At 47.1% G+C, this 19,236-nt stretch overlaps 2 protein-coding genes across 18 annotated transcripts in view; both read left to right on the plus strand.

The window, feature by feature from the left end:
* ryr1b (ryanodine receptor 1b (skeletal)) overlaps positions 1-8,443 on the plus strand; it is a 74,584-nt gene extending 66,141 nt beyond the window's left edge. For all 16 annotated transcript variants that reach the window (XM_066703771.1, XM_066703776.1, XM_066703774.1 and 13 more), the window contains 17 exons: positions 12-93; positions 212-1,539; positions 1,755-1,825; positions 2,126-2,294; positions 2,578-2,664; positions 2,869-3,102; positions 3,201-3,331; positions 3,505-3,547; positions 3,687-3,820; positions 3,928-3,988; positions 4,329-4,475; positions 4,600-4,734; positions 5,035-5,191; positions 5,479-5,543; positions 5,718-5,818; positions 5,921-5,972; positions 6,308-8,443. In XM_066703771.1, the coding sequence (XP_066559868.1) occupies positions 12-93; positions 212-1,539; positions 1,755-1,825; positions 2,126-2,294; positions 2,578-2,664; positions 2,869-3,102; positions 3,201-3,331; positions 3,505-3,547; positions 3,687-3,820; positions 3,928-3,988; positions 4,329-4,475; positions 4,600-4,734; positions 5,035-5,191; positions 5,479-5,543; positions 5,718-5,818; positions 5,921-5,972; positions 6,308-6,403 (3,093 nt within the window). In that variant the 3' untranslated portion in view covers positions 6,404-8,443. The remainder of the gene's footprint in view (positions 1-11; positions 94-211; positions 1,540-1,754; positions 1,826-2,125; positions 2,295-2,577; positions 2,665-2,868; positions 3,103-3,200; positions 3,332-3,504; positions 3,548-3,686; positions 3,821-3,927; positions 3,989-4,328; positions 4,476-4,599; positions 4,735-5,034; positions 5,192-5,478; positions 5,544-5,717; positions 5,819-5,920; positions 5,973-6,307) is intronic.
* A 2,766-nt stretch (positions 8,444-11,209) lies between these two features.
* On the plus strand, positions 11,210-18,564 carry LOC136749463 (galectin-4-like). Of its 2 annotated transcripts, XM_066703789.1 has the most exons (9): positions 11,234-11,411; positions 11,869-11,951; positions 12,521-12,725; positions 12,876-12,989; positions 15,888-15,923; positions 16,112-16,141; positions 17,585-17,673; positions 17,782-17,947; positions 18,105-18,564. In XM_066703789.1, exons 1-9 carry the CDS (start codon positions 11,367-11,369, stop codon positions 18,249-18,251), a joined length of 915 nt encoding a protein of 304 aa, XP_066559886.1. In that variant the 5' UTR covers positions 11,234-11,366; the 3' UTR covers positions 18,252-18,564. The 2 variants fall into 2 exon arrangements, with proteins under 2 accessions (XP_066559885.1, XP_066559886.1); XM_066703788.1 differs by lacking the exons at positions 15,888-15,923; positions 16,112-16,141; positions 17,585-17,673; positions 17,782-17,947; positions 18,105-18,564 and adding an exon at positions 13,578-13,895 and having other exon boundaries at positions 11,210-11,411.
* Positions 18,565-19,236: the final 672 nt, after the last annotated feature.

Here is a 19,236-nt window from a genome sequence, read left to right on the forward strand (position 1 = left end):
GTTATGCTCAGGATTCCAGTCAGATCGGGCTGCTGAAGGAGCTGCTGGACCTGCAGAAAGACATGGTGGTGATGCTGCTCTCTCTGCTGGAGGGTAAGACTGACTGTCTCACTGCCTCACCGTCTGTCTCACTATCTGTCTGTCTTTCTCTGTTTCTGTGTGTCTGCTGATTAATATTTGTTCTCCTCCCTCCCTCTCTCTCTCTGTCCAGGCAATGTGGTAAACGGCACCATCGCCCGTCAGATGGTGGACATGCTGGTGGAATCGTCCAGTAACGTGGAGATGATCCTCAAGTTCTTTGACATGTTCCTCAAGCTGAAGGACATCGTGGCCTCGGACGCCTTCCAGGACTACGTGACAGACCCGCGGGGGCTCATCTCCAAGAAGGATTTCCAAAAGGCCATGGACAGCCAGAAGCAGTACAGTGCCTCCGAGATCCAGTTCCTACTGTCCTGCTCCGAGGCCGACGAGAATGAGATGATCAACTTTGAGGAGTTCGCCAACCGCTTCCAGGAGCCGGCTAAGGACATCGGCTTCAACATCGCCGTGCTGCTCACCAATCTGTCAGAGCATGTCCCCCACGACACGCGGCTGCAGAACTTCCTGGAGCAGGCCGATAGCGTGCTCAACTACTTCCGTCCCTTCCTGGGCCGCATCGAGATCATGGGTGCCAGCAAACGCATTGAGCGCATCTACTTCGAGATCTCAGAGGCCAACCGCACGCAGTGGGAGATGCCACAAGTCAAGGAGTCCAAGCGGCAGTTCATCTTCGATGTGGTCAATGAGGGCGGCGAGTCCGAGAAGATGGAGCTGTTCGTCAACTTCTGCGAGGACACCATCTTTGAGATGCAGATCGCCTCGCAGATCTCCGAGACTGAGGAGGGGGACAGGGGGGAGGATGAGGAGGAGGAGGGAGGAGGAGGAGGAGCGGAAGGAGGAGAAGGAGGGGAGGGTAACGGGGAGGCGCCGGTGGAGTCCAGCTCAGCATTTGCAGACTTTGCCAACAGCGTCTTCAACTTCCTGGGCCTGTTCACGTTCAGGAACCTTCGACGGCAGTACCGCAAGGTGAAGCGTATGACGCTGAAGGAGATGGTGGTGGGGCTGGCCACTTTCTTCTGGACTGTGCTGATGGGGCTCCTTCACTTCGTCTACAGCATCTGCAAGGGTTTCTTCCTGCTGGTGTGGCACACACTGTTTGGGGGAGGCCTGGTGGAGGGCGCCAAGAACATGACAGTGACCGAGTTGCTGGCCAGCATGCCCGACCCCACTCAGGACGAGGTGCATGGTGACCTGCCAAGCGAAGGCGGAGCCGGGGAGGAGCAGGAGGGTGGGACCGGGGGGGGTGGGGCAGGTGGTGACGCGCTGGACGGGGAGAAAGGTGAGGAGACAGAGGGGGAGAGTCAGGACGTGTACGGGGAGCGCAAGGAAGGGGGGCGCCTTGGATCCATTGATGCTCCTGGAGGCCTGGGCGACATCGGGGAGCCAACTACCGTGGAGCCCCCCACCCCCGAGGGTACCCCCCTGGCCAAGAGGAAACTGGTGAGAGAGCAGGAGGAACGAGGGGGCTGGGGAAGGAAGGAAAGGGTTAGGGGTATGGGGAGATAAGGGTGGGGAGTTTGGGGTATATGTGAGATCGAAATGAGTATGAAACAAGAAAGCTGAGGGAAACGGCGAGTGGGAGATGGAGGGGATGATAGAGAGAATTAGATTGAAAGAGACAGTACACTGACCCTCTCTAATCCCCCCCCCCTCAGCTGTCAGGAGAGGAGTCAGAGCAAGAGCCCCCAGTGATAGAGGAGCCCCCCCCAGAACCAGAGAAAGCAGAGTGAGTACCCCCCGCCTCTCTCTCTCTCTCTCTCTCCGCCTGCCTCATTCTCCACCTCTTTATTTTCTCCTACTTCAACTCCTTTAATCTTTTGCTACCTCATAATACTGCATCTTCTTTCCCTCTCCTCTATCTGTCACACTTTTCCCTCTTGCTGTCTCACCATTTCTCTCTCCCTCATTCTCTACCTTTAACTCTCTTCTCCTATCTCTCTTTCCCTATAACATTCCACCTCTCCACTCTCTCCCCTATCTATCTCCCTTTTTCTCCCTTTTCCCTCCTACTTTCCCTCTCTGTCAGCGAGGAGAATGGAGAGAAGGCAGAGAAGGAGACGGAGGAGGCAGCAGAGGCAGAGGAACCACCCCAGCTTAAGGAGAGAAAGAAGAAAGTGAAGAGAGAACAAAAGACAGTGAGCGACGGAGGGTTTGACTTCTGGAATGAGCTGGAGATCCAGAGAATCAAGTTCCTGGTGAGCGAAACTAAAATGTAAAACTCAAACTCAAACTGAGACCAGAAATCAAGACTGAAACTGGAGGAAACTTAAAACAGTGGAGCCGAACTGAGACTCAAAGGAAAACAAATGTCAGATTCTCACCAAAACAGAAACCCAAATTACAACTGAAATAAACTGATTTTAACCCAAATTAAGACCAAAAAGAAAAACCGTGAAAACTCAAAACAGCAATTAAAGTCAAAAACTCACCTTTTCTCTCTCCCTCTCTCCCCTCCCTCCTTCTTTCCCTCCTCTGTAGAACTACCTCTCTCGCAATTTCTACAACCTGCGTTTCCTGGCTCTGTTCATTGCATTCGCCCTGAACTTCATCCTGCTCTTCTACAGGGTCAGTACAGACACTGCTGTCTGTCCCTCCGTCTGCCTGTCTTTCTCTGTCTCACTGTGGCCTTTGGTCTGTCTCGCCTGTATTGACAGTGTCTCTCTGTCTCACTGTTTCCTTCTATGTCTCTGTGTCTCATTCTTACTCTCTCACTTCTCTTTGCCACTCTCCCTCTTCCCTCTCACTCCCCTTCTCTCTCTTTTTCGCCAGGTGTCGGACTCACCCCCAGGCGAGGAGGACATTCTGGAAGGCTCCGGTGTGTTTGAGGAGGAAGAGGAGGGCTCGGGGATGGAGGAGGCTGGGGGGGAGGAGGATGAAGAGGAGGGTCCGGTGTATTTCTTCCTGGAGGAGAGCACAGGTTACATGCAACCCAGCCTGTCCTTCCTCGCCATCCTGCACACCCTCATCTCCTTCCTCTGCATCATCGGATACAACTGCCTCAAGGTGAAAGACATAGTGCACACACTCACTCACACACAAAATCACACTTACATTCACCTCACACACTCTCTCACCCCTTGCTCTCTCTCTCCCTCCCCCAGGTTCCTCTGGTCATCTTTAAGCGAGAGAAGGAGCTGGCCCGTAAGCTGGAGTTTGACGGCCTGTACATCACTGAGCAGCCCGAGGACGATGACATCAAGGGACAATGGGACAGACTGGTCCTCAACACCCCGTACGAGCCCCCCACTGTCTCCCTGTGTCTCTCTCTCTGTCTCGCCTGTTTCTCTGGGTCTCACTGTGTCTTTCTTCCTCTATCTCTCTGTTCCTCTACTGTTGCTGTTTCTTACTTGTGCCCATTAGTTCAATCAAGTCTTTTTTTTTTCTGTATTTGATTCTTCTCTACAGGTCTTTCCCTAGTAACTACTGGGACAAGTTTGTCAAGAGAAAGGTGAGCGAGAGAGAGTGTTCCTCCTTTAAACCCTGAACACAGAGAAGCTGCAGGAGCATAACACATGAAGTGTTTACTGACTCTCTCTTTCTGTGTGTGTGTCTCTCTCTGTCCCTCCCTCTCTCTCTCTCCGTCTCAGGTGCTGGAAAAGTATGGTGATATTTACGGCCGTGAGCGCATTGCAGAGCTCCTGGGCATGGACCTGGCCTCACTGGACATCAGCGCTCAGCAACAGGAGAAGAAGAGCGAACCGGACAACTCAGTGCTCAGCTGGTATGGCCTGGAAACTACACTGAACCACACACCCATCTCTGTCTCCATATTAATCTCTTTCTCTTCATCTCTCTCATCATTTCTCGCTCTGTCTTTCACTGATACAGGATCACCTCCATCGACATCAAATACCAGATCTGGAAGTTTGGAGTGGTGTTCACGGACAATGTGAGTAGATGTGTTATCTTACGTATTGTGTATATATTAGGTATTTTTTGTATATGTATTTTGTTGTGGAATATTGTGTGACTGTGTCTGGGCTGTTGACCAGTCATGTCTGTTGTCCTGTGTTATTGACACTGTGTAGTGTGTATGACCCTCCCGCACCTTGTGCTGTCCACAGTCTGTGTTGTGTTGTGCTGTGCTGTGTTGTTGTGTGTTGTGTATGACTGACCCCTTGCAGCTCTGTGCTGCATGTTGTTATGTCTGTGTTGTGTTATTGTGTTATCGTGTTGTGCGTTGTGTGTGACACTAAATCTGACCCTGCTGTGCCCTGTGCTGTCCACAGTCGTTCCTGTACCTGGTGTGGTACCTTGTGATGTCACTGCTGGGCCACTACAACAACTTCTTCTTCGCCTGCCACCTGCTGGATATCGCCATGGGTGTCAAGACTTTGCGCACCATCCTGTCCTCCGTCACACACAACGGCAAACAGGTAGGGGGCGCCACCGAGGCACTACTGTCACAGAGACACACATACTCACACACTTGTACTGAAACACTCTCTCTCCTTCCCTCCCTCCATCCCTCTCTCGTTGTCTCTTCCTGTGTGAGTGTAGCTGATGATGACGGTTGGGCTGCTGGCCGTGGTGGTGTATCTTTACACAGTCGTGGCCTTCAACTTCTTCCGCAAATTCTACAACAAGAGTGAAGATGAGGACGAGCCAGACATGAAGTGCGACGACATGATGACTGTGAGTGTGTTTCTGTGTGTGTCTCTGTGTGTGTGTGTGTGACAGAGAGTGTGTGCCAATGTTTGAAATTGTGTCTTTGTTTTTCTGTCTCGCTCTCTGTCTGCATCTGTGTGTCCCTGTCTCTTTGTCTCTGTGTAGGTATGTCTGTGTGTGTGTGTCTCTGTGCGTTTGTGTGACACTGCATATTGTGTCTGGATGTGTGGTTAGACTGTATATCATGTATTGACTGTTATCTCCCTCTCTTTCCCCCATTCCCTCTTTCCCTCCCTCCCCCTTCTCTCACCCTCCCTCTCCTCTCAGTGTTACTTGTTTCACATGTATGTGGGTGTGCGTGCCGGGGGGGGTATCGGAGACGAGATCGAGGACCCCGCGGGAGATGAGTACGAGTTGTACCGCGTGGTGTTTGACATCACCTTCTTCTTCTTCGTCATTGTCATCCTGCTGGCCATCATCCAGGGTAACACATCTGATGCACTCACCTGACGCACTCACCCGACACACTCACACCTGACGCACTCGCCCGAGACCCACACCTGGGATATGCCAAGCCATGCACCTGGCACACATGCCAAGATACCTCTGACACACACCTGACATACACTGGAGAGACGCATCTTTCACACACACCAAGTCTGATACACACATGACACGAACACTTGAGACTCACTTGACACACTCCAGATGATCACAGGAGGAGGGCACAGTGTTGGATTTCACCTGACCGTGTGTGTCTGTGTGTTGTAGGTCTGATTATCGATGCCTTTGGAGAGCTGAGAGACCAGCAGGAGCAAGTCAAGGAGGATATGGAGGTACAGTACTAATCCCCCCTCTCTCTGTCCGTCTCCCAGAAATCCTACAATTAAATAATGAAACAATTCAACAGCCAATTAATCAATTACATAATGAACCATTTGAAGGACAAATTATCCAAATGGCAATTATAAGCCAGTGGCCTGCTGTTGACTGCTGCATCTCTCTATCAGACCAAGTGCTTTATCTGTGGGATCGGCAGCGATTACTTCGACACGACTCCGCACGGGTTCGAGACGCACACGTTGGAGGAGCACAACCTCGCCAACTACATGTGAGAGACTGACCATAGCGAAAAGCCAGAATTTTTGATGCATTATTATTGTTGTTGTTATTGTTATAATGGTGTGTGCTTTCTTCCTCTCTCTCTCTGCAGGTTCTTCCTGATGTATTTAATCAATAAAGACGAGACGGAGCACACTGGACAGGTGAGTGTATCCATCTGTCCATCTACTTGTTTATCTGTTCAAGTTTACTTTTTCCAGTTCTGACAGTACCTCTTTCTCTTTCTCTCCCTCTTGTTCTCTTACCCATTTTCCTCTCCCTCCCCAAACCCTCCATCTTTATCGCTCCCGCTCTCCCCTACCTCTCTAACGCTCTCCCTCCCACCTTTGCCTCTCTCCCGTCCCCCCTTCCCTCTCCTCCTCCCTCTCCATCCCTTCCCATTCTTCCCTTAACTCTCCACAATCTTCTCCTCCCTCCCTTACCTCCCCTCTCCCTCTCTCCCTCCCAACGTCTTCCCTTGCCCCTCCTCTTTCTCTAGGAGTCCTATGTGTGGAAGATGTATCAGGAGAGATGCTGGGATTTCTTCCCTGCTGGAGATTGTTTCAGAAAGCAATATGAGGATCTGCTGGGATAAACCTGCTAGTCTGGGTGTGTGTTTGAATGAGTGAATGGGTGTGTGTGTGTGAGTAAGTGTGTGAGTGACTGAGTGTGTGTGTGTGAGAAGGAGAGCAGTGAGGCAGTGTGGGGGTGGTGTTTGTCTACAGTAATGAAGATGGTTCATTCAGTGGGGGAGATTAATTGTATCTCTGTTTGCTAGCAATTAAATCATCAAGACTGCATTCTGACGGAGTGATCCCACAGCTGACACCAACACCCCCTTGGCCACTGCCACCTACCGATTGTCTCACATCCCTGCAGACAGACAGACAGACAAGACAGGCAGATACACGCACTGCACACACATACAGACGTACAGCCCCCAGCTACTGTCACAAGACAGAGAACGTGAGCTAGAGAGAGAGGGCTTTGTAATTCTGTAAATACCTGCGCGTGTATCAGACACACTTTAACTTAGAGCTGTTCACACACATTACACACACACACAGTCTCTCACACGCTAGTTACATGTTCGTTACATGCTAGTCTAGCTGTCTGTCTACAGAGGAGGTGACAGAGAACACAGTGCCTACTACATTGAATACAGCTGCCACTGAAACCCTGTACACAACAGATGCCAGTGGTGGACAGTCTACTTCACTATTATTATTATTATTATTATTATTATTATTATTATTATTATTATTAGAAACAGTAGTAGCAGTAGATGTTATCTTTTCTCTTTCTTCTTCCATTTCCCTTTATTTATTAAAATGTATTTCTTTTCTTTTAAAAAATATTTAATTGTTTGCAAAAATATATATTAAAAATCCTCCCCAGACTATGAGCTTGTGTGCACCGCAGGGTATGTGCTTCTTGTTTTTGTTGTTTTTATTCTTATTGTTATTATTGTGATTATAATGCATTTATTTATTTGTTTTTGTCCTTCTGTTCTTTATGTAAAACCTCTAATAGACAGAAGAGTGTCTTTGAAAGTTATAATGAGAATGAAAGAGAGAGAGATAGAGAACGAGAGAACTGAAGTAAATAACCAAGATTTGTTGAATTTGTCAGTCATTATTCCTGCCAGTACGGGTCATGCTGGGATGTGTGTCTGTGTATGTGTGTGTGTGTGTGTGTGTGTGTGTGTGTTTATCTGTGTTGTACAGAGCTTTGAGATAAGTGTGTCAAGAAAGGCACTTTATAATAAAATTGATTGACAGATTTCACAGTGCGGACAGTTACGGTCTCTTGGGGTTCGAGTGGAAAGTGAGGTAGTGTGGAGTGCCTTGCACTGTTGCACATCCACACTAGAGGGCAGTGTTGAGCCAGTCTGGTCAGTTTGCTACTGTGTGTAGGTGATCAGTTGTGCTGGACAGATACACACACAGGTACACACGTATAGAGACACAGACACTGCACCTGCTTCTGTTCAGACAGTCTGTCTCCCACAGAGCAGCACAGTCCAGTTTAGTACATTACAGTATAGTACAGTACTGTTCAGAATAGCACAGTACAGTTACAGTGTGGAACAGTACAGTACATTTACAGTTACAGTGTAGTACAGTATAGTGTATAACAGTACAGGTACAATGTGGTACAGTACAGTATTACAGTACATTTACAGTGTTGTACAGCACAATGAAAATAGGATGTATCAGGAATAGCTATAGGGATGGTGTATCAGTCAGTCAGTCAGTGTGTCTGTCAGTCTGTCAATCTAAAAGTCAGTGTATCAGGCAGTCAGTCAGTTCCAGCCCCCCACCACTCTCAGTGTAAAGTCTCCTGTTTCAATGTAAACGCTTTTAGTCTTGCTTCCTTGTAAAAGCTAAGATGTAAAGAATGCTGTTTAAAATATAAACCCACTAGCAGTAACAATAATCATAATAATAATAACAAGAAGAATAAACCATGATGGGTCGAATGGCATCCTCTCGTTTGTAAACTTTCTTATGTTTTAATGTTGTTCTGTCTGAAAATTGCATAAACTGCCAGTCTCTCTGTTCACCTGAATCCCAGAAATGAAATCGATTAATAAATGAATGAATAAATAAATAAACAAACAGTTTTATTATTATTATTTGAGGTTGTATTTGTATTTCTGTGATGACATCGATAAGGCATCCCTTTACTGACTCTTTGCAATTCTTTCGGTGTACATTGCCTTGTTGCCTAATTTCAGCCTCTCTGTTTTCTGGGAGCTGAAATAAAATCTCTGCAACACAGCACCTTACCATGCCCGTTGAAGGGGCAAGCGCAGTGATTCTGTTTCTGTTCCTAACCTGAGTTTTAGAAATATTTAAATGCAGTGAGAATGTGAAATACGATAGGTGACCCTGTTACCTTCTACATTTGTCCTTTGACCTCCCCATTATGTGTCCAGAATTTGAGTGACACCCAAAATTCTGTGGTGTCACCCTATCGTGATGATATTAGTTTTGCACAGTGTGAGTGTGTGCGTGACTGCGTGTGTGTGTGTGTGGGTATGCACGCTATCAGACAGCAGCCTGTATTTAATTGCAGATTGAACTGATAAAAAAATAATAATACAATCTGATTTGTAGTTATTTTTTGTTTTGTTTCTATTGTGGCAGTAACAGTGTAATTATGTGTGTGTGTGAGCATATCTCTGTCTGTCAGCATATGTGTGCATGTCCTGTTTTTAAGTGTGTGTGTTTGTATGTAAGAGATCGTGTGTGTTTTTTAGTTGAATGAGAAGGTGTATGTCCATTAGTGAGTGAGTGTGTGGGTGCATGTGTTTATATGTGAGTGTACGTGTGTGTGTGTGTTTGTATGCGAGTATGTGTGTGTGTGTGTGTGTGTATTGCTCCATCCTTCCCTCCCACCCTCTGCATTCCTCTGTCTCTCTATCGCCCTGTTCACACACTCCGTCTCTTTCTCCATGGTTACCTCACTGCCTCTCCCTGCAGCGCTGGAGAGATATGGAAGGGCAGATAATGAGCGATAGAAAGGAAAAGTGAGTTCTCCATTAGTGGTGTTAATGACATCCTTTTGCTGGACAGCATGGATACTGCACTGCACTACACTATACTGCAGTACCCTATACTACACTACACTACAGTAAGTTGGCCAGTGTTATTTGTGATCCGTGTTCAGTATACATGTGTGTTTTCAGGGTGTTGTGTTTATCGAGGGAGTTGATTTGTCAGGGTCTCCTCCCCCACAGCTCTCGGTGAGACGCAGACAGGAGCGCCCCCACCTTCTGTATCACTGCCAGGGTGTGCACTGAGATAGGGCTGCCACACCGCTCTGTGTATAGCAGCAACAGGGCAGCGCAACACATGTGTGTTTGAGTGAGTGTGTGCATGTGCGTGTCTCACTGTGTTCATTACTATGTGTGTATCTTACTGTGTCAACCTCACTGAACTCTGCTCTACTGGAGCTCCCCATACACTCCCTCTCTCCATCTCTCCCCACTTCTCACAGTCCCCTCTCTCTCTCTCTCTCTCTCTCTCTCCTACTCCCTTTCTCATTTCCCCTCTCAATCTCTTTCTCTCCTCCCACACAGTCTTGCCATCCTCGCTCCCACCCCCCACCGTAATCGACTGGCTCGGAAAAGCAGGCCTGGAAAATTATTTGAAGCACACTCCCATACTAATAAACTCATTATTAATTCCCCTTTGGCCTGAGCTGGCGCAACTGGGCAACTCACGTGGGAGGGAGGGTGGAGGGGGAGGGGAATGGAGACAATTCTCCCTAGGGCGTCACTGACCGGTGTGTCAGTCTTGCCTTTGCCCCACCAGCCCAACGGCCAAACCATCACTGCCCTACCACCTCCTCTCCCACAAGACAAACATTACTCCCCCACCCAGTACAGCCTGCTCCCCTCCCTCTCTTTCTCCCACTCCTTTTTTCCATGTGCAAAAACTCCCAACTGTATCTAAATCTATCATTTATTGCCCACCTATCCTGGTGATGACTGTGGCTATTACAGTTATTATTATGTATTATTATTACTTATAATGTATTAGTAGTATTAGTAGTAGGAGTATCGTGTTCAAAGACGCTACTATGGTTGAATTGAACAGAACAAATCACAGATGCTGTCCTACTCCTACTACCGCACAAGCTCCCATACTCCAGCCACTGTAGACACTGCCACGGGGGTCCTTTAAAGCCCAGGGTGAGGGTGTAGAGTCACAGACTAAGGGCTGGGGTAACACCCAATCAGCCTCAGAGCTGACAGGAAGAGGAAATGAACAAAATATAATCCTGGTGTGTGTGTGTGTAGATGTACAGGTATAGGAGCAGGTACAGGTGTGCTTACTTGCTAGTAGACGTTACCCACCCCCAAGACTCTCGCCTACTGGAGAATGACTGTGACACAGAGAGTGAGAGAGAGAGAGAGAGGGGGCTGGGCTGTGATGGACAATAGTAGCCATTGGTGACAGCGTCCCTCTGTGCTAATGTACACCGTGCAGTCTGATAGAAACTGCCACTCCATAGTCTTTCTTTCTTCCCCCTCTCCCTCCTTCTCTGTCTGAGTCACAGTCATAGCTCTCCACATCTCTCCTTCCAATCCCTCCCCTCCCTCTCCTTTTCTCCACCCCTCTCTCTGTTCCACCTCTTCCCCTATTGTCTCCCCACTCTCTTTCAGCCCATATTCCTTCTAATTTTTTCCTCCCCCTTTTCCTTCATCCCCATCTTTCTTTCTTACTCACTGTCCACCACTCTCTCACTTTCCTTCTCTCCTTACCTCTTCCACTCTCCCTCTACCTACAATTCTTCTCCCTCCCTCCTTCACTCTCCCTTTTTCTCCATCCATCCTGCCCACTCCCTCTTGTTATCTCCCCCCCTTCCTTCTTCTCTGTCTCCCTCCTTCCCTCCCTCCCACCACAGGCTCCGCCCAGTCTCTTCTCTATAAGACTGACTCTCCTGCACTACAGAGCCTCCGTCAGTCCATCTGTCCAGCGCCGACTCCATCTCTTTGTCCATCTGTCAGTGTGTCCGTGTGACTGTCTGTACCTCTCTGAGTGACCATGGCTTACTTCGCTCCTCCAGGTTACCAACCCCAATGCAACCCGGTGAGTAAGAAATCTCTCTTCTATCTCTCTACAATTATCCCTTTGCTTTTCTCACCCTTAATTTCTCCCCCATCTCTTTCTTCCCCCCTCTCCTTCCTTCTGTATTTGTCCCAATGCTCTTATCATTTTCCTTGTTTTGTCTTTCTCCCACTCTCTCCTTGTTCTCCATGTCCCTTCTGTCTCTCTCTCTCTCTCTCTCTCGTACCGTCTCTTTCCACTCTCCGTCTTCTACCTTGTCTTTTCTGTCTCCTCTCCTCTTTCTCTAGAGTCCTGCTGGTTTCTCTCGCCCTCTCTTGCGTGTGTGTAATGTGCTGTGTGTGTCGCAATACTCTATTGTGTGTGTGTGTATATAGTAATACAGTGTGTGTGTGTGTAGTGTAGTAATGCAGTGTTGTGTTTGTGTGCGTTATCCAGTAAAACACTTGTGTAGTAATCCGGTGCTGTGTGTTGTGTACAGATTATGCCGTACCTGGGCCCATTGTCCCTGAGACCCGGGATGTCGGTCTATATCCATGGAGTGATCCCTCATCATATCACCAGGTGAGCACAGCTGTAGGTGTAGCTGTACTCTAGTCACTGCAGGTGTACAGTTACACACAGTATACACTGTCTGTACTCCCCACTGGAACACAGCGAGCGCAGGTGTACTCAACAGGTGTGCAATCTATACAGTAAACACATACTAAGTGTACACTGTAGCTAAATACACTCCACCACCTTCCTTGCCTCTCTCTCTCACTCACCCTATTCCTGCCCCACCCAATCTCTCGATCTCTCTTCCACTTCCTGCCCCACCCACTCTTTTTCTCTCTCTTCCTCTTCCTGCCATACCCTCTCTCTTTCTGTCCACTCTCTTCAATTCAAGTTAATTCAATGAAAAAATCTTTATTGGCATGAGTAAGTTAAATCCGTGTTACCAAAGCATTGACAGACAGGCCTCGTGCTCAGGAACAGGGAAAAAGGCACCATAGCTTCAGTAGTTTATAATACAGTAGTCTCTCTCTCCCTCCCTCTTCCCCTCTCCCATTCACCATCTCTCATTTGTAACCTTTCTTTTGTGGTTCCCCTCTTTGTCCCTCTCCCACACACCCCATCCCCCTTCCCCTCAGGTTCGAGGTGGACCTGCAGTGCGGTGAGTTTGAGGGCACTGACATCGCCCTGCACTTCAACCCGCGCTTTGATGGCTGGGATAAGGTGGTGTTCAACACCTTCAGGGACGGATGCTGGGAGGGAGAGGAGCGGGTTCGAGAAATGCCCTTCAGAAAGGGGGAGAGCTTCGAACTCATCATCATCGCCAGTGCTGAGGGCTACCAGGTCAGAGAGATGGGGAGAGGGGTGGGGAGGGATCAAGGAAGGGATGGAGAGAGCCAGTTCTCTGTGTGTCTCAGTGTGTCTCTTGATGATTCTTCATGATTATGTCTCCCGCTCTCCCTCCCTCCCCCTCTCTTTTTCTCTATCTCTCAGATCAATGTGAATGGCCGTCAGTTCTACATGTTCCAGCACAGGGTGCCTCTGGAGAGAGTGAGCGCCCTCAGGATCCAGGGAGACGTCACACTGGAGACTCTCAACATCATCGGGGTGAGAGAGAGAGGGAGGGAGGGTAATCTTCTTTATCTCTGTGTGTGAGTGTCTGAGGGAGGAGGACAGAGATACCTTGAAAGAATGCAGGTGATTGAGTTCAATTCTCTCTCTCTCTGTCTCTCACTCACTCTCTTTCTCAGTTTGTGATGTAGTTCTTCTTCTCTCCACAGGGGGGCATGCAGGGCTTCCAATCAGGAGGAATGGGTGGCATGGGGGGCATGGGGGTGAGTCTGTCTCTCTCTCTATCTCCATCTTTCTCATGCTGCCACACTCCCCTCTCCTTCTCTCCCCCTCTCTCGCTCAGTGTGTAATGCAGGTCTTTTCTCCACAGGGTGGCATGCAGGGCTACCCGTCAGGAGGCATGGGCGGCATGGGAGGCATGGGGGTGAGTCTGTCTCTCTCACTCTCTCTCTCTCCAAACCTCTCTATCTCCTTGCCTCCCACTCTCATTAATTCTTCCTTTTCTCAAATTCAGAAAGTCAAAAATCGAATTTGCAATATACCTTAATAATAATAATCATCATCATAATAATAACAATAATAGTAGAAATAAAATGTGTGATGCAGTCCCTCTTTCCTCCACAGGGGGACATGCAAGACTACCCGTCAGGAGGAATGGGGGGCATGGGGGTGAGTGTCTCTTTGTCTTCATCCCTCTTTTCTGTAATCCTTAAATTGCACCTCCCTATCTCCATCTCTCTTTTGTCCTTTCTCTTCCCATCTCTCTCCCTTTTCCTTAAAGCTGCCCGAGCTTACTCGCCCCTGCTAGAGACTGGGGTTGAGATTTCCAACCTAAGAGGTAGCGCTCCCCTAGGGTTCAAACACTTTCATGTGAATCCTAACTGGTGTGATGTAGCACCAGGCCAATGTGAACGCAAGCAGGGCTGAACTGATGGTGTGAAAATAGCTTCAGTGTGTGATGCAGTTCCTCTTTCCTCCTCAGGGGGGCATGCAGGGCTACCCATCAGGAGGCATGGGCGGCATGGGGGGCATGGGGGTGAGTCTGTCGCTCTCTATCTTGTTCCATCTTCATCCCTCTTCCTGTCATCCTTACATTCCGCCTCTCCCCGTCTCCATCTCCATTTCTTTGTTATACTTTCTCTTCCTGGCTCTCTCCCTCATGCTCAGTGTGTGATGTAGTCTCTCTTTCTTCCACAGGGGGGCATGCAGGTCTACCCATCAGGAGGCATGGGGGGCATGGGGGGCATGGGGGTGAGTCTCTCTCTCTCTCACTTTCTCTCCTCATTCTTTCTCTCTCTCTCTCTCTCTCTCTCTCTCTCTCTCTCTCTCTCTCTCTCTCTCTCTCAGTAAGTCTTTGTGTGAGTTGTTGGTACTGTGTGTCCACAACTTTATCTCTCACCCAGGGCCATGCACAGACATTTTAGGGGGCAGGGGCTCAATTAAAAAAAGGGACACCCTACACCCCCCACCCCACCCACACACACACCCACACACACACCCACACACACACACACACACACACACACCCTTTCCATTATTCCCACCCTGGTGTTGCCACACCGCCATTCATAATCACACACTATGTTAATAATTAATAACTGACATGTTTATCATTAAGGGTTGGTCTCCTAAACACAGATTAGGCTTAGACCTGGACCAAAATTCCAGCATAGAGTTTTTCCATTTTATAGTCATCTGTGTCTGGGAACCCCACCTAAATACATCAAGAGCCTTTATCAGATCATTATATATACACTATACTGTAGATATATATAAATTGATCCCAGGTCAGCACTATAAATCTCAATTTTACCTTGTTGGGTCATTATAAATGACACCTTGATACCTTGATCCTAGATCAGTAGTCCTACACTGAAATGCTTGATACATAAAGCCCCCTGAATTTGGGGTTTCAAAACTTTCTTCTGTTTTCATGTTCTGTATCATTTTGTTACACTGGGTGATGCTCAAAAACATATTACTGACGTCATACAGCCATATCTGTAGTGCAATTCTCAGAGAGGAAAAGAAACCACACAGTATTATGTCCACACACACACGTGCACGTAGTACCTATTTGCCAGTTTATAACAATACTACACTAAACAATGCGTTTTTAACTTTCAGACCTCAGCTCTAGGTGGACTATATCATAACTGAGGCAAAACTTAACTACATGCTTCAGACATTGCATATATATTTGTAAGTTGTCCTGCATGACAAGGAGGTAACGTTAACTATCATTAATGATGATTTGCTAGACCAGCTTGCTTACGAGTAGGCTAGTATAGGTGGCAATCCCAACAGTTTATTTATACTGATAATTCTATTGATAACATAATCGCTGTTTTAATGTGCATTCGTAATTAAAACAATGCAAACAAGTAAACATGACATTCTCAATAATATTACCTGATATTGGATTATTCATCTACCGAAACGTTTTTTTGGATCTGGATGCATGCATGCATTCATTAGGCAAAACTATTTTACAGCAGGCTATGAGGGTAGCATCAGTGAGCTCATCCACAAGTGCATGGTACTGCACCTGAGGGATCGCTCAAGAGCAATGAAGCCATCTAACCCCGGGCCGCGTGTCTTTGCCACCCGGAGGTCATATAAAATACAATTATTAAATATCGGCCAGGAGGGCACTCGTTGAGTAAAGCCCCCCCATGGGGTCTATCTGTGCACATGCCTGCTCTCGCCAACAGCGTGTATGTGTGTAGGAGTGTGTTTTATTGTGTCCCTAATACTGTGTGTCTGTTACAGGATGGCAAGCAAGAATATCCAAAAGTCACTGTGTGTCTGTTTGTCTGTTACAAATGTGAGGGTGTCTACTGCAGTTTTGTACTACTTTTGTTCTTAATAATAGTAATGATTATTATTAATGTATTAATACTAATATTTCCCTGTCTGGTTTGTCTTCAGCAGGGAGGAGGAATGGGATACCAGGGCGGAAATCTACCGGTGAGAGAGAGATGGGTAGAGGGAGGGAGAGGGGAGAAGAGACTGAGATGAAGGGGGGGATATTTATAGACCGTGAAGGAGGGATGAGGAGAGTCAGTGAGGCTGTACAGTCCTGCACAATCCCAGGGCTCTATATTGACTCTCTCTCTCTCTCTCTCTCTCTCTGTTTCTCACCTGTGTTGCTGCAGATGATGGGTGGAGCTCCAATCTATAATCCAGTGAGTACTGTGTGTGCAGTGTTGTTTGTAGTACTGGTTGTCGTGTGTGTGTTTGTAGTGTTTGACTATGCTGCATGTAGGTTTTGTAAAGAACATAAGAAAGTTTACAAATGAGAGGAGGCCATTCAGCCCATTGTGCTTTTTTGGTGCCCATTAATAACTAAGTGATCCAAGGATCCTATCCAGTCTGTTTTTAAATGTTCCCAAATTGTCGCTTCAACCACATCGCTGGGGAGTTTGTTCCAGATTGTGACAACTCTGTGTGAAGAAGTGACTCCCGTTTTCTGTCTTGAATGCCTTGAAGCCCAATTTCCATTTGTGTCCCCGGGTGCGTGTGTCCCTGCTGATCTGGAAAAGCTCCTCTGGTTTAATGTTGTCAATGCCTTTCATGATATCATATATGACAAGTATATCATATTTGCTTTCACGTGATCTACAGCTGCAGTTGCATGTTCAAAAAATTATAATAAATTAGTAAGACATGATCTTCCTAGTCTAAACCCATGTTGACTATCTCCAAGAATATGGTTTTCATTAAGATGCTCCTCTATTTTCTGTCTAATCATTTTTTCCAACATTTTACAAGTAATGCAGGTGAGACTGATTGGTCTGTAATTTCCTGGCTCAGTTTTGTCCCCTTTCTTGTGGATTGGTATGACATTTGCGGTCTTCCAGTCAGTTGGCACATCCCCTGTTCTAAGTGTCATTTGGAATATTTGAGTTAGCAGCTTATAAATAATTTCCCTCATTTTTTAAGTACTGCTGGAAATATACCATCTGGTATTCTTTTGTAAAAACCTCTGTGAAATACTAATTTAGAACATTTGCCACATCTTGTTAGTTTTGCAAGATACTTCCATTTTTGCCCTTTATCTGTTTCACGTCCTCCTTTATTGACCTCTTGCTGTTTAAGTATTGAAAAAAACCCTATTTGCATTAGTTTTAGCTCCAAGAGCTATGTTTCGTTCTATTTCCCTCTTTGCTTTCCTGATCCCTTCCTTAACATCTCTTTGCAGTTCTATATATTCTTTGTATTTTGTTTTGCCTCTATCCCTTTTGTATGAGCTATACAACATTTTCTTTCATACTTTTCATACTTTCATATTTTTTTGCATACTTCTATTAAACCAGTTTGGCCAATGTTTTTCTGTCCTCAATTTGCTCAGTTTTGGTACAGATTTCTCCTGAGCCTCAAGTTATATATATATATATATATATATATATATATATATATATATATATATATATTCCATTTTCGACTGAATCTGTATCCAGTGTGCTCCAGTCTAATGCTTTGTTTTTCAGCTGTGCAGTGGTTGCGTAATGATGCAGTGATTGCAGTGTGTTTTGATTGTGATGTGTTATTCTGTAATGGCTGTACTGTGTATCTATGGTGGTGTTGAGTACTGCCATGCAGTGATGGTGTTGTCGTTGTGTGTGCAGCAAATCCCGTACTGTGACATGATCCCGGGGGGAATGACGGCCAAGCGCACAATCATCATCCGGGGCATGGTGCCCTACGGAGCCAACCGGTGCGTCTCCCTGTCTGCCTGTCTGCCTGCCTGCCTGTCTGCCTGCCTGTGACCAACTGACCTTCCTCTGTGTCCCTCTCTCTCCTGCCCTTCTACCTGTGTCCCCAGGTTCCACCTGAACTTCATGGTGGGCGGCTCTCGTGACGTGGCATTCCATCTGAACCCACGCATACGGGAGGGTATGGTGGTGAGGAACAGCTACATGGGGGGGTGCTGGGGGAATGAGGAGAGCAACCTGGACTGCAACCCCTTCCAAGAGGGACAGTACTTTGAGGTGAGAGTGAGAGACGCATGGACACACTGCACTGATGCATACAAACACATACACACACACACATGGACACACAGAACTGTCTCACACTGATTCCCACATGTATACATTGACACACACACTTCCTGGTGCTGACTCTCTCTCTCTCTCTCTCTCTCAGATCTCAGTGCGCTGCGGTAACTGGCGCTACAAGGTGTTTGTGAATGGTCAGCGTCTCTGTGAATTCGCCCACCGTCTGCAGCCCTTCACACAGGTGGACACTCTGCAGGTGGAGGGAGACGTGCAGCTCTCCTACATCCACTACTGACCCCGACACTCCTCCCCTCATCCACCAGTCTCCCATCCGTCTGTATTCCCTCAGCCCTTTCACACTCTCTCTCTCTCTCTGTCTTCACAAGAGATGCAGAGGGACAGCCAATGAAAATCCCCCACACAGTAGCCAACCTCTCCCTCCTATTCCCACACACACTGTGAGGAGAGGGCTGCACTGAGATGGGAGAAACCCTCGTTTATATAGTGCCTTAGCAACACCTGCCCCCCTAATCAAAACCTGTTAGTTAAATATAATAATTTAATATTTTAATACATTTATGGACAATTGAATAAATAATCTTTAATTACATCTGTCTCTTTATTTCTTGTCATTGGTCATTCATACTAATCATACGAATTGAGAACAAGGGCAGTGATGTTCAGACTGTACAATGCACTAGTTAGAGCTCATCTGGATACTGTGGACAGTTCTGGGCTCCACACTTCAAGAAAGATATCGCTGCTCTAGAGGCAGTTCAGAGGAGAGCAACCAGACTTATTCCAGGTCTGAAGGGAAAGTCCTACTGAGAGACTGAGGAACTGAACCTTTTCACCCTGGAACAGAGGAGACAACGTGGGGACTTGATTCAAGTCTTCAAAATCATGAAGGACATCGACCACATCAAACCAGAGGAGCTTTTCCAGATCAGCAGGGACACACGCACCCGGGGACACAAATGGAAATTAAATACATTAAATACAGAAAACAGGAGACACTTCTTCACACAGAGAGTCATCACAATCTGGAACAAACTCCCCAGCGATGTGGTTGAAGCGACAATTTGGGAACATTTAAAATCAGACTGGATAGGATCCTTGGATCACTTAGTTATTAATGGAGACCAAACGAGCACGATGGGTTGAATGACCTCCTCTCTTTTGTAAACTTTCTTATGTTCTTAATCAATTCAATACTTATTTGTATTGATGGACAGGTACATCAGACAACAGGCATAATAATAGTAGCATGTCTGATATTA

This window comes from Amia ocellicauda, chromosome 5 (genome assembly GCF_036373705.1).
Source record: "Amia ocellicauda isolate fAmiCal2 chromosome 5, fAmiCal2.hap1, whole genome shotgun sequence".
NCBI lineage: Eukaryota > Metazoa > Chordata > Actinopteri > Amiiformes > Amiidae > Amia > Amia ocellicauda.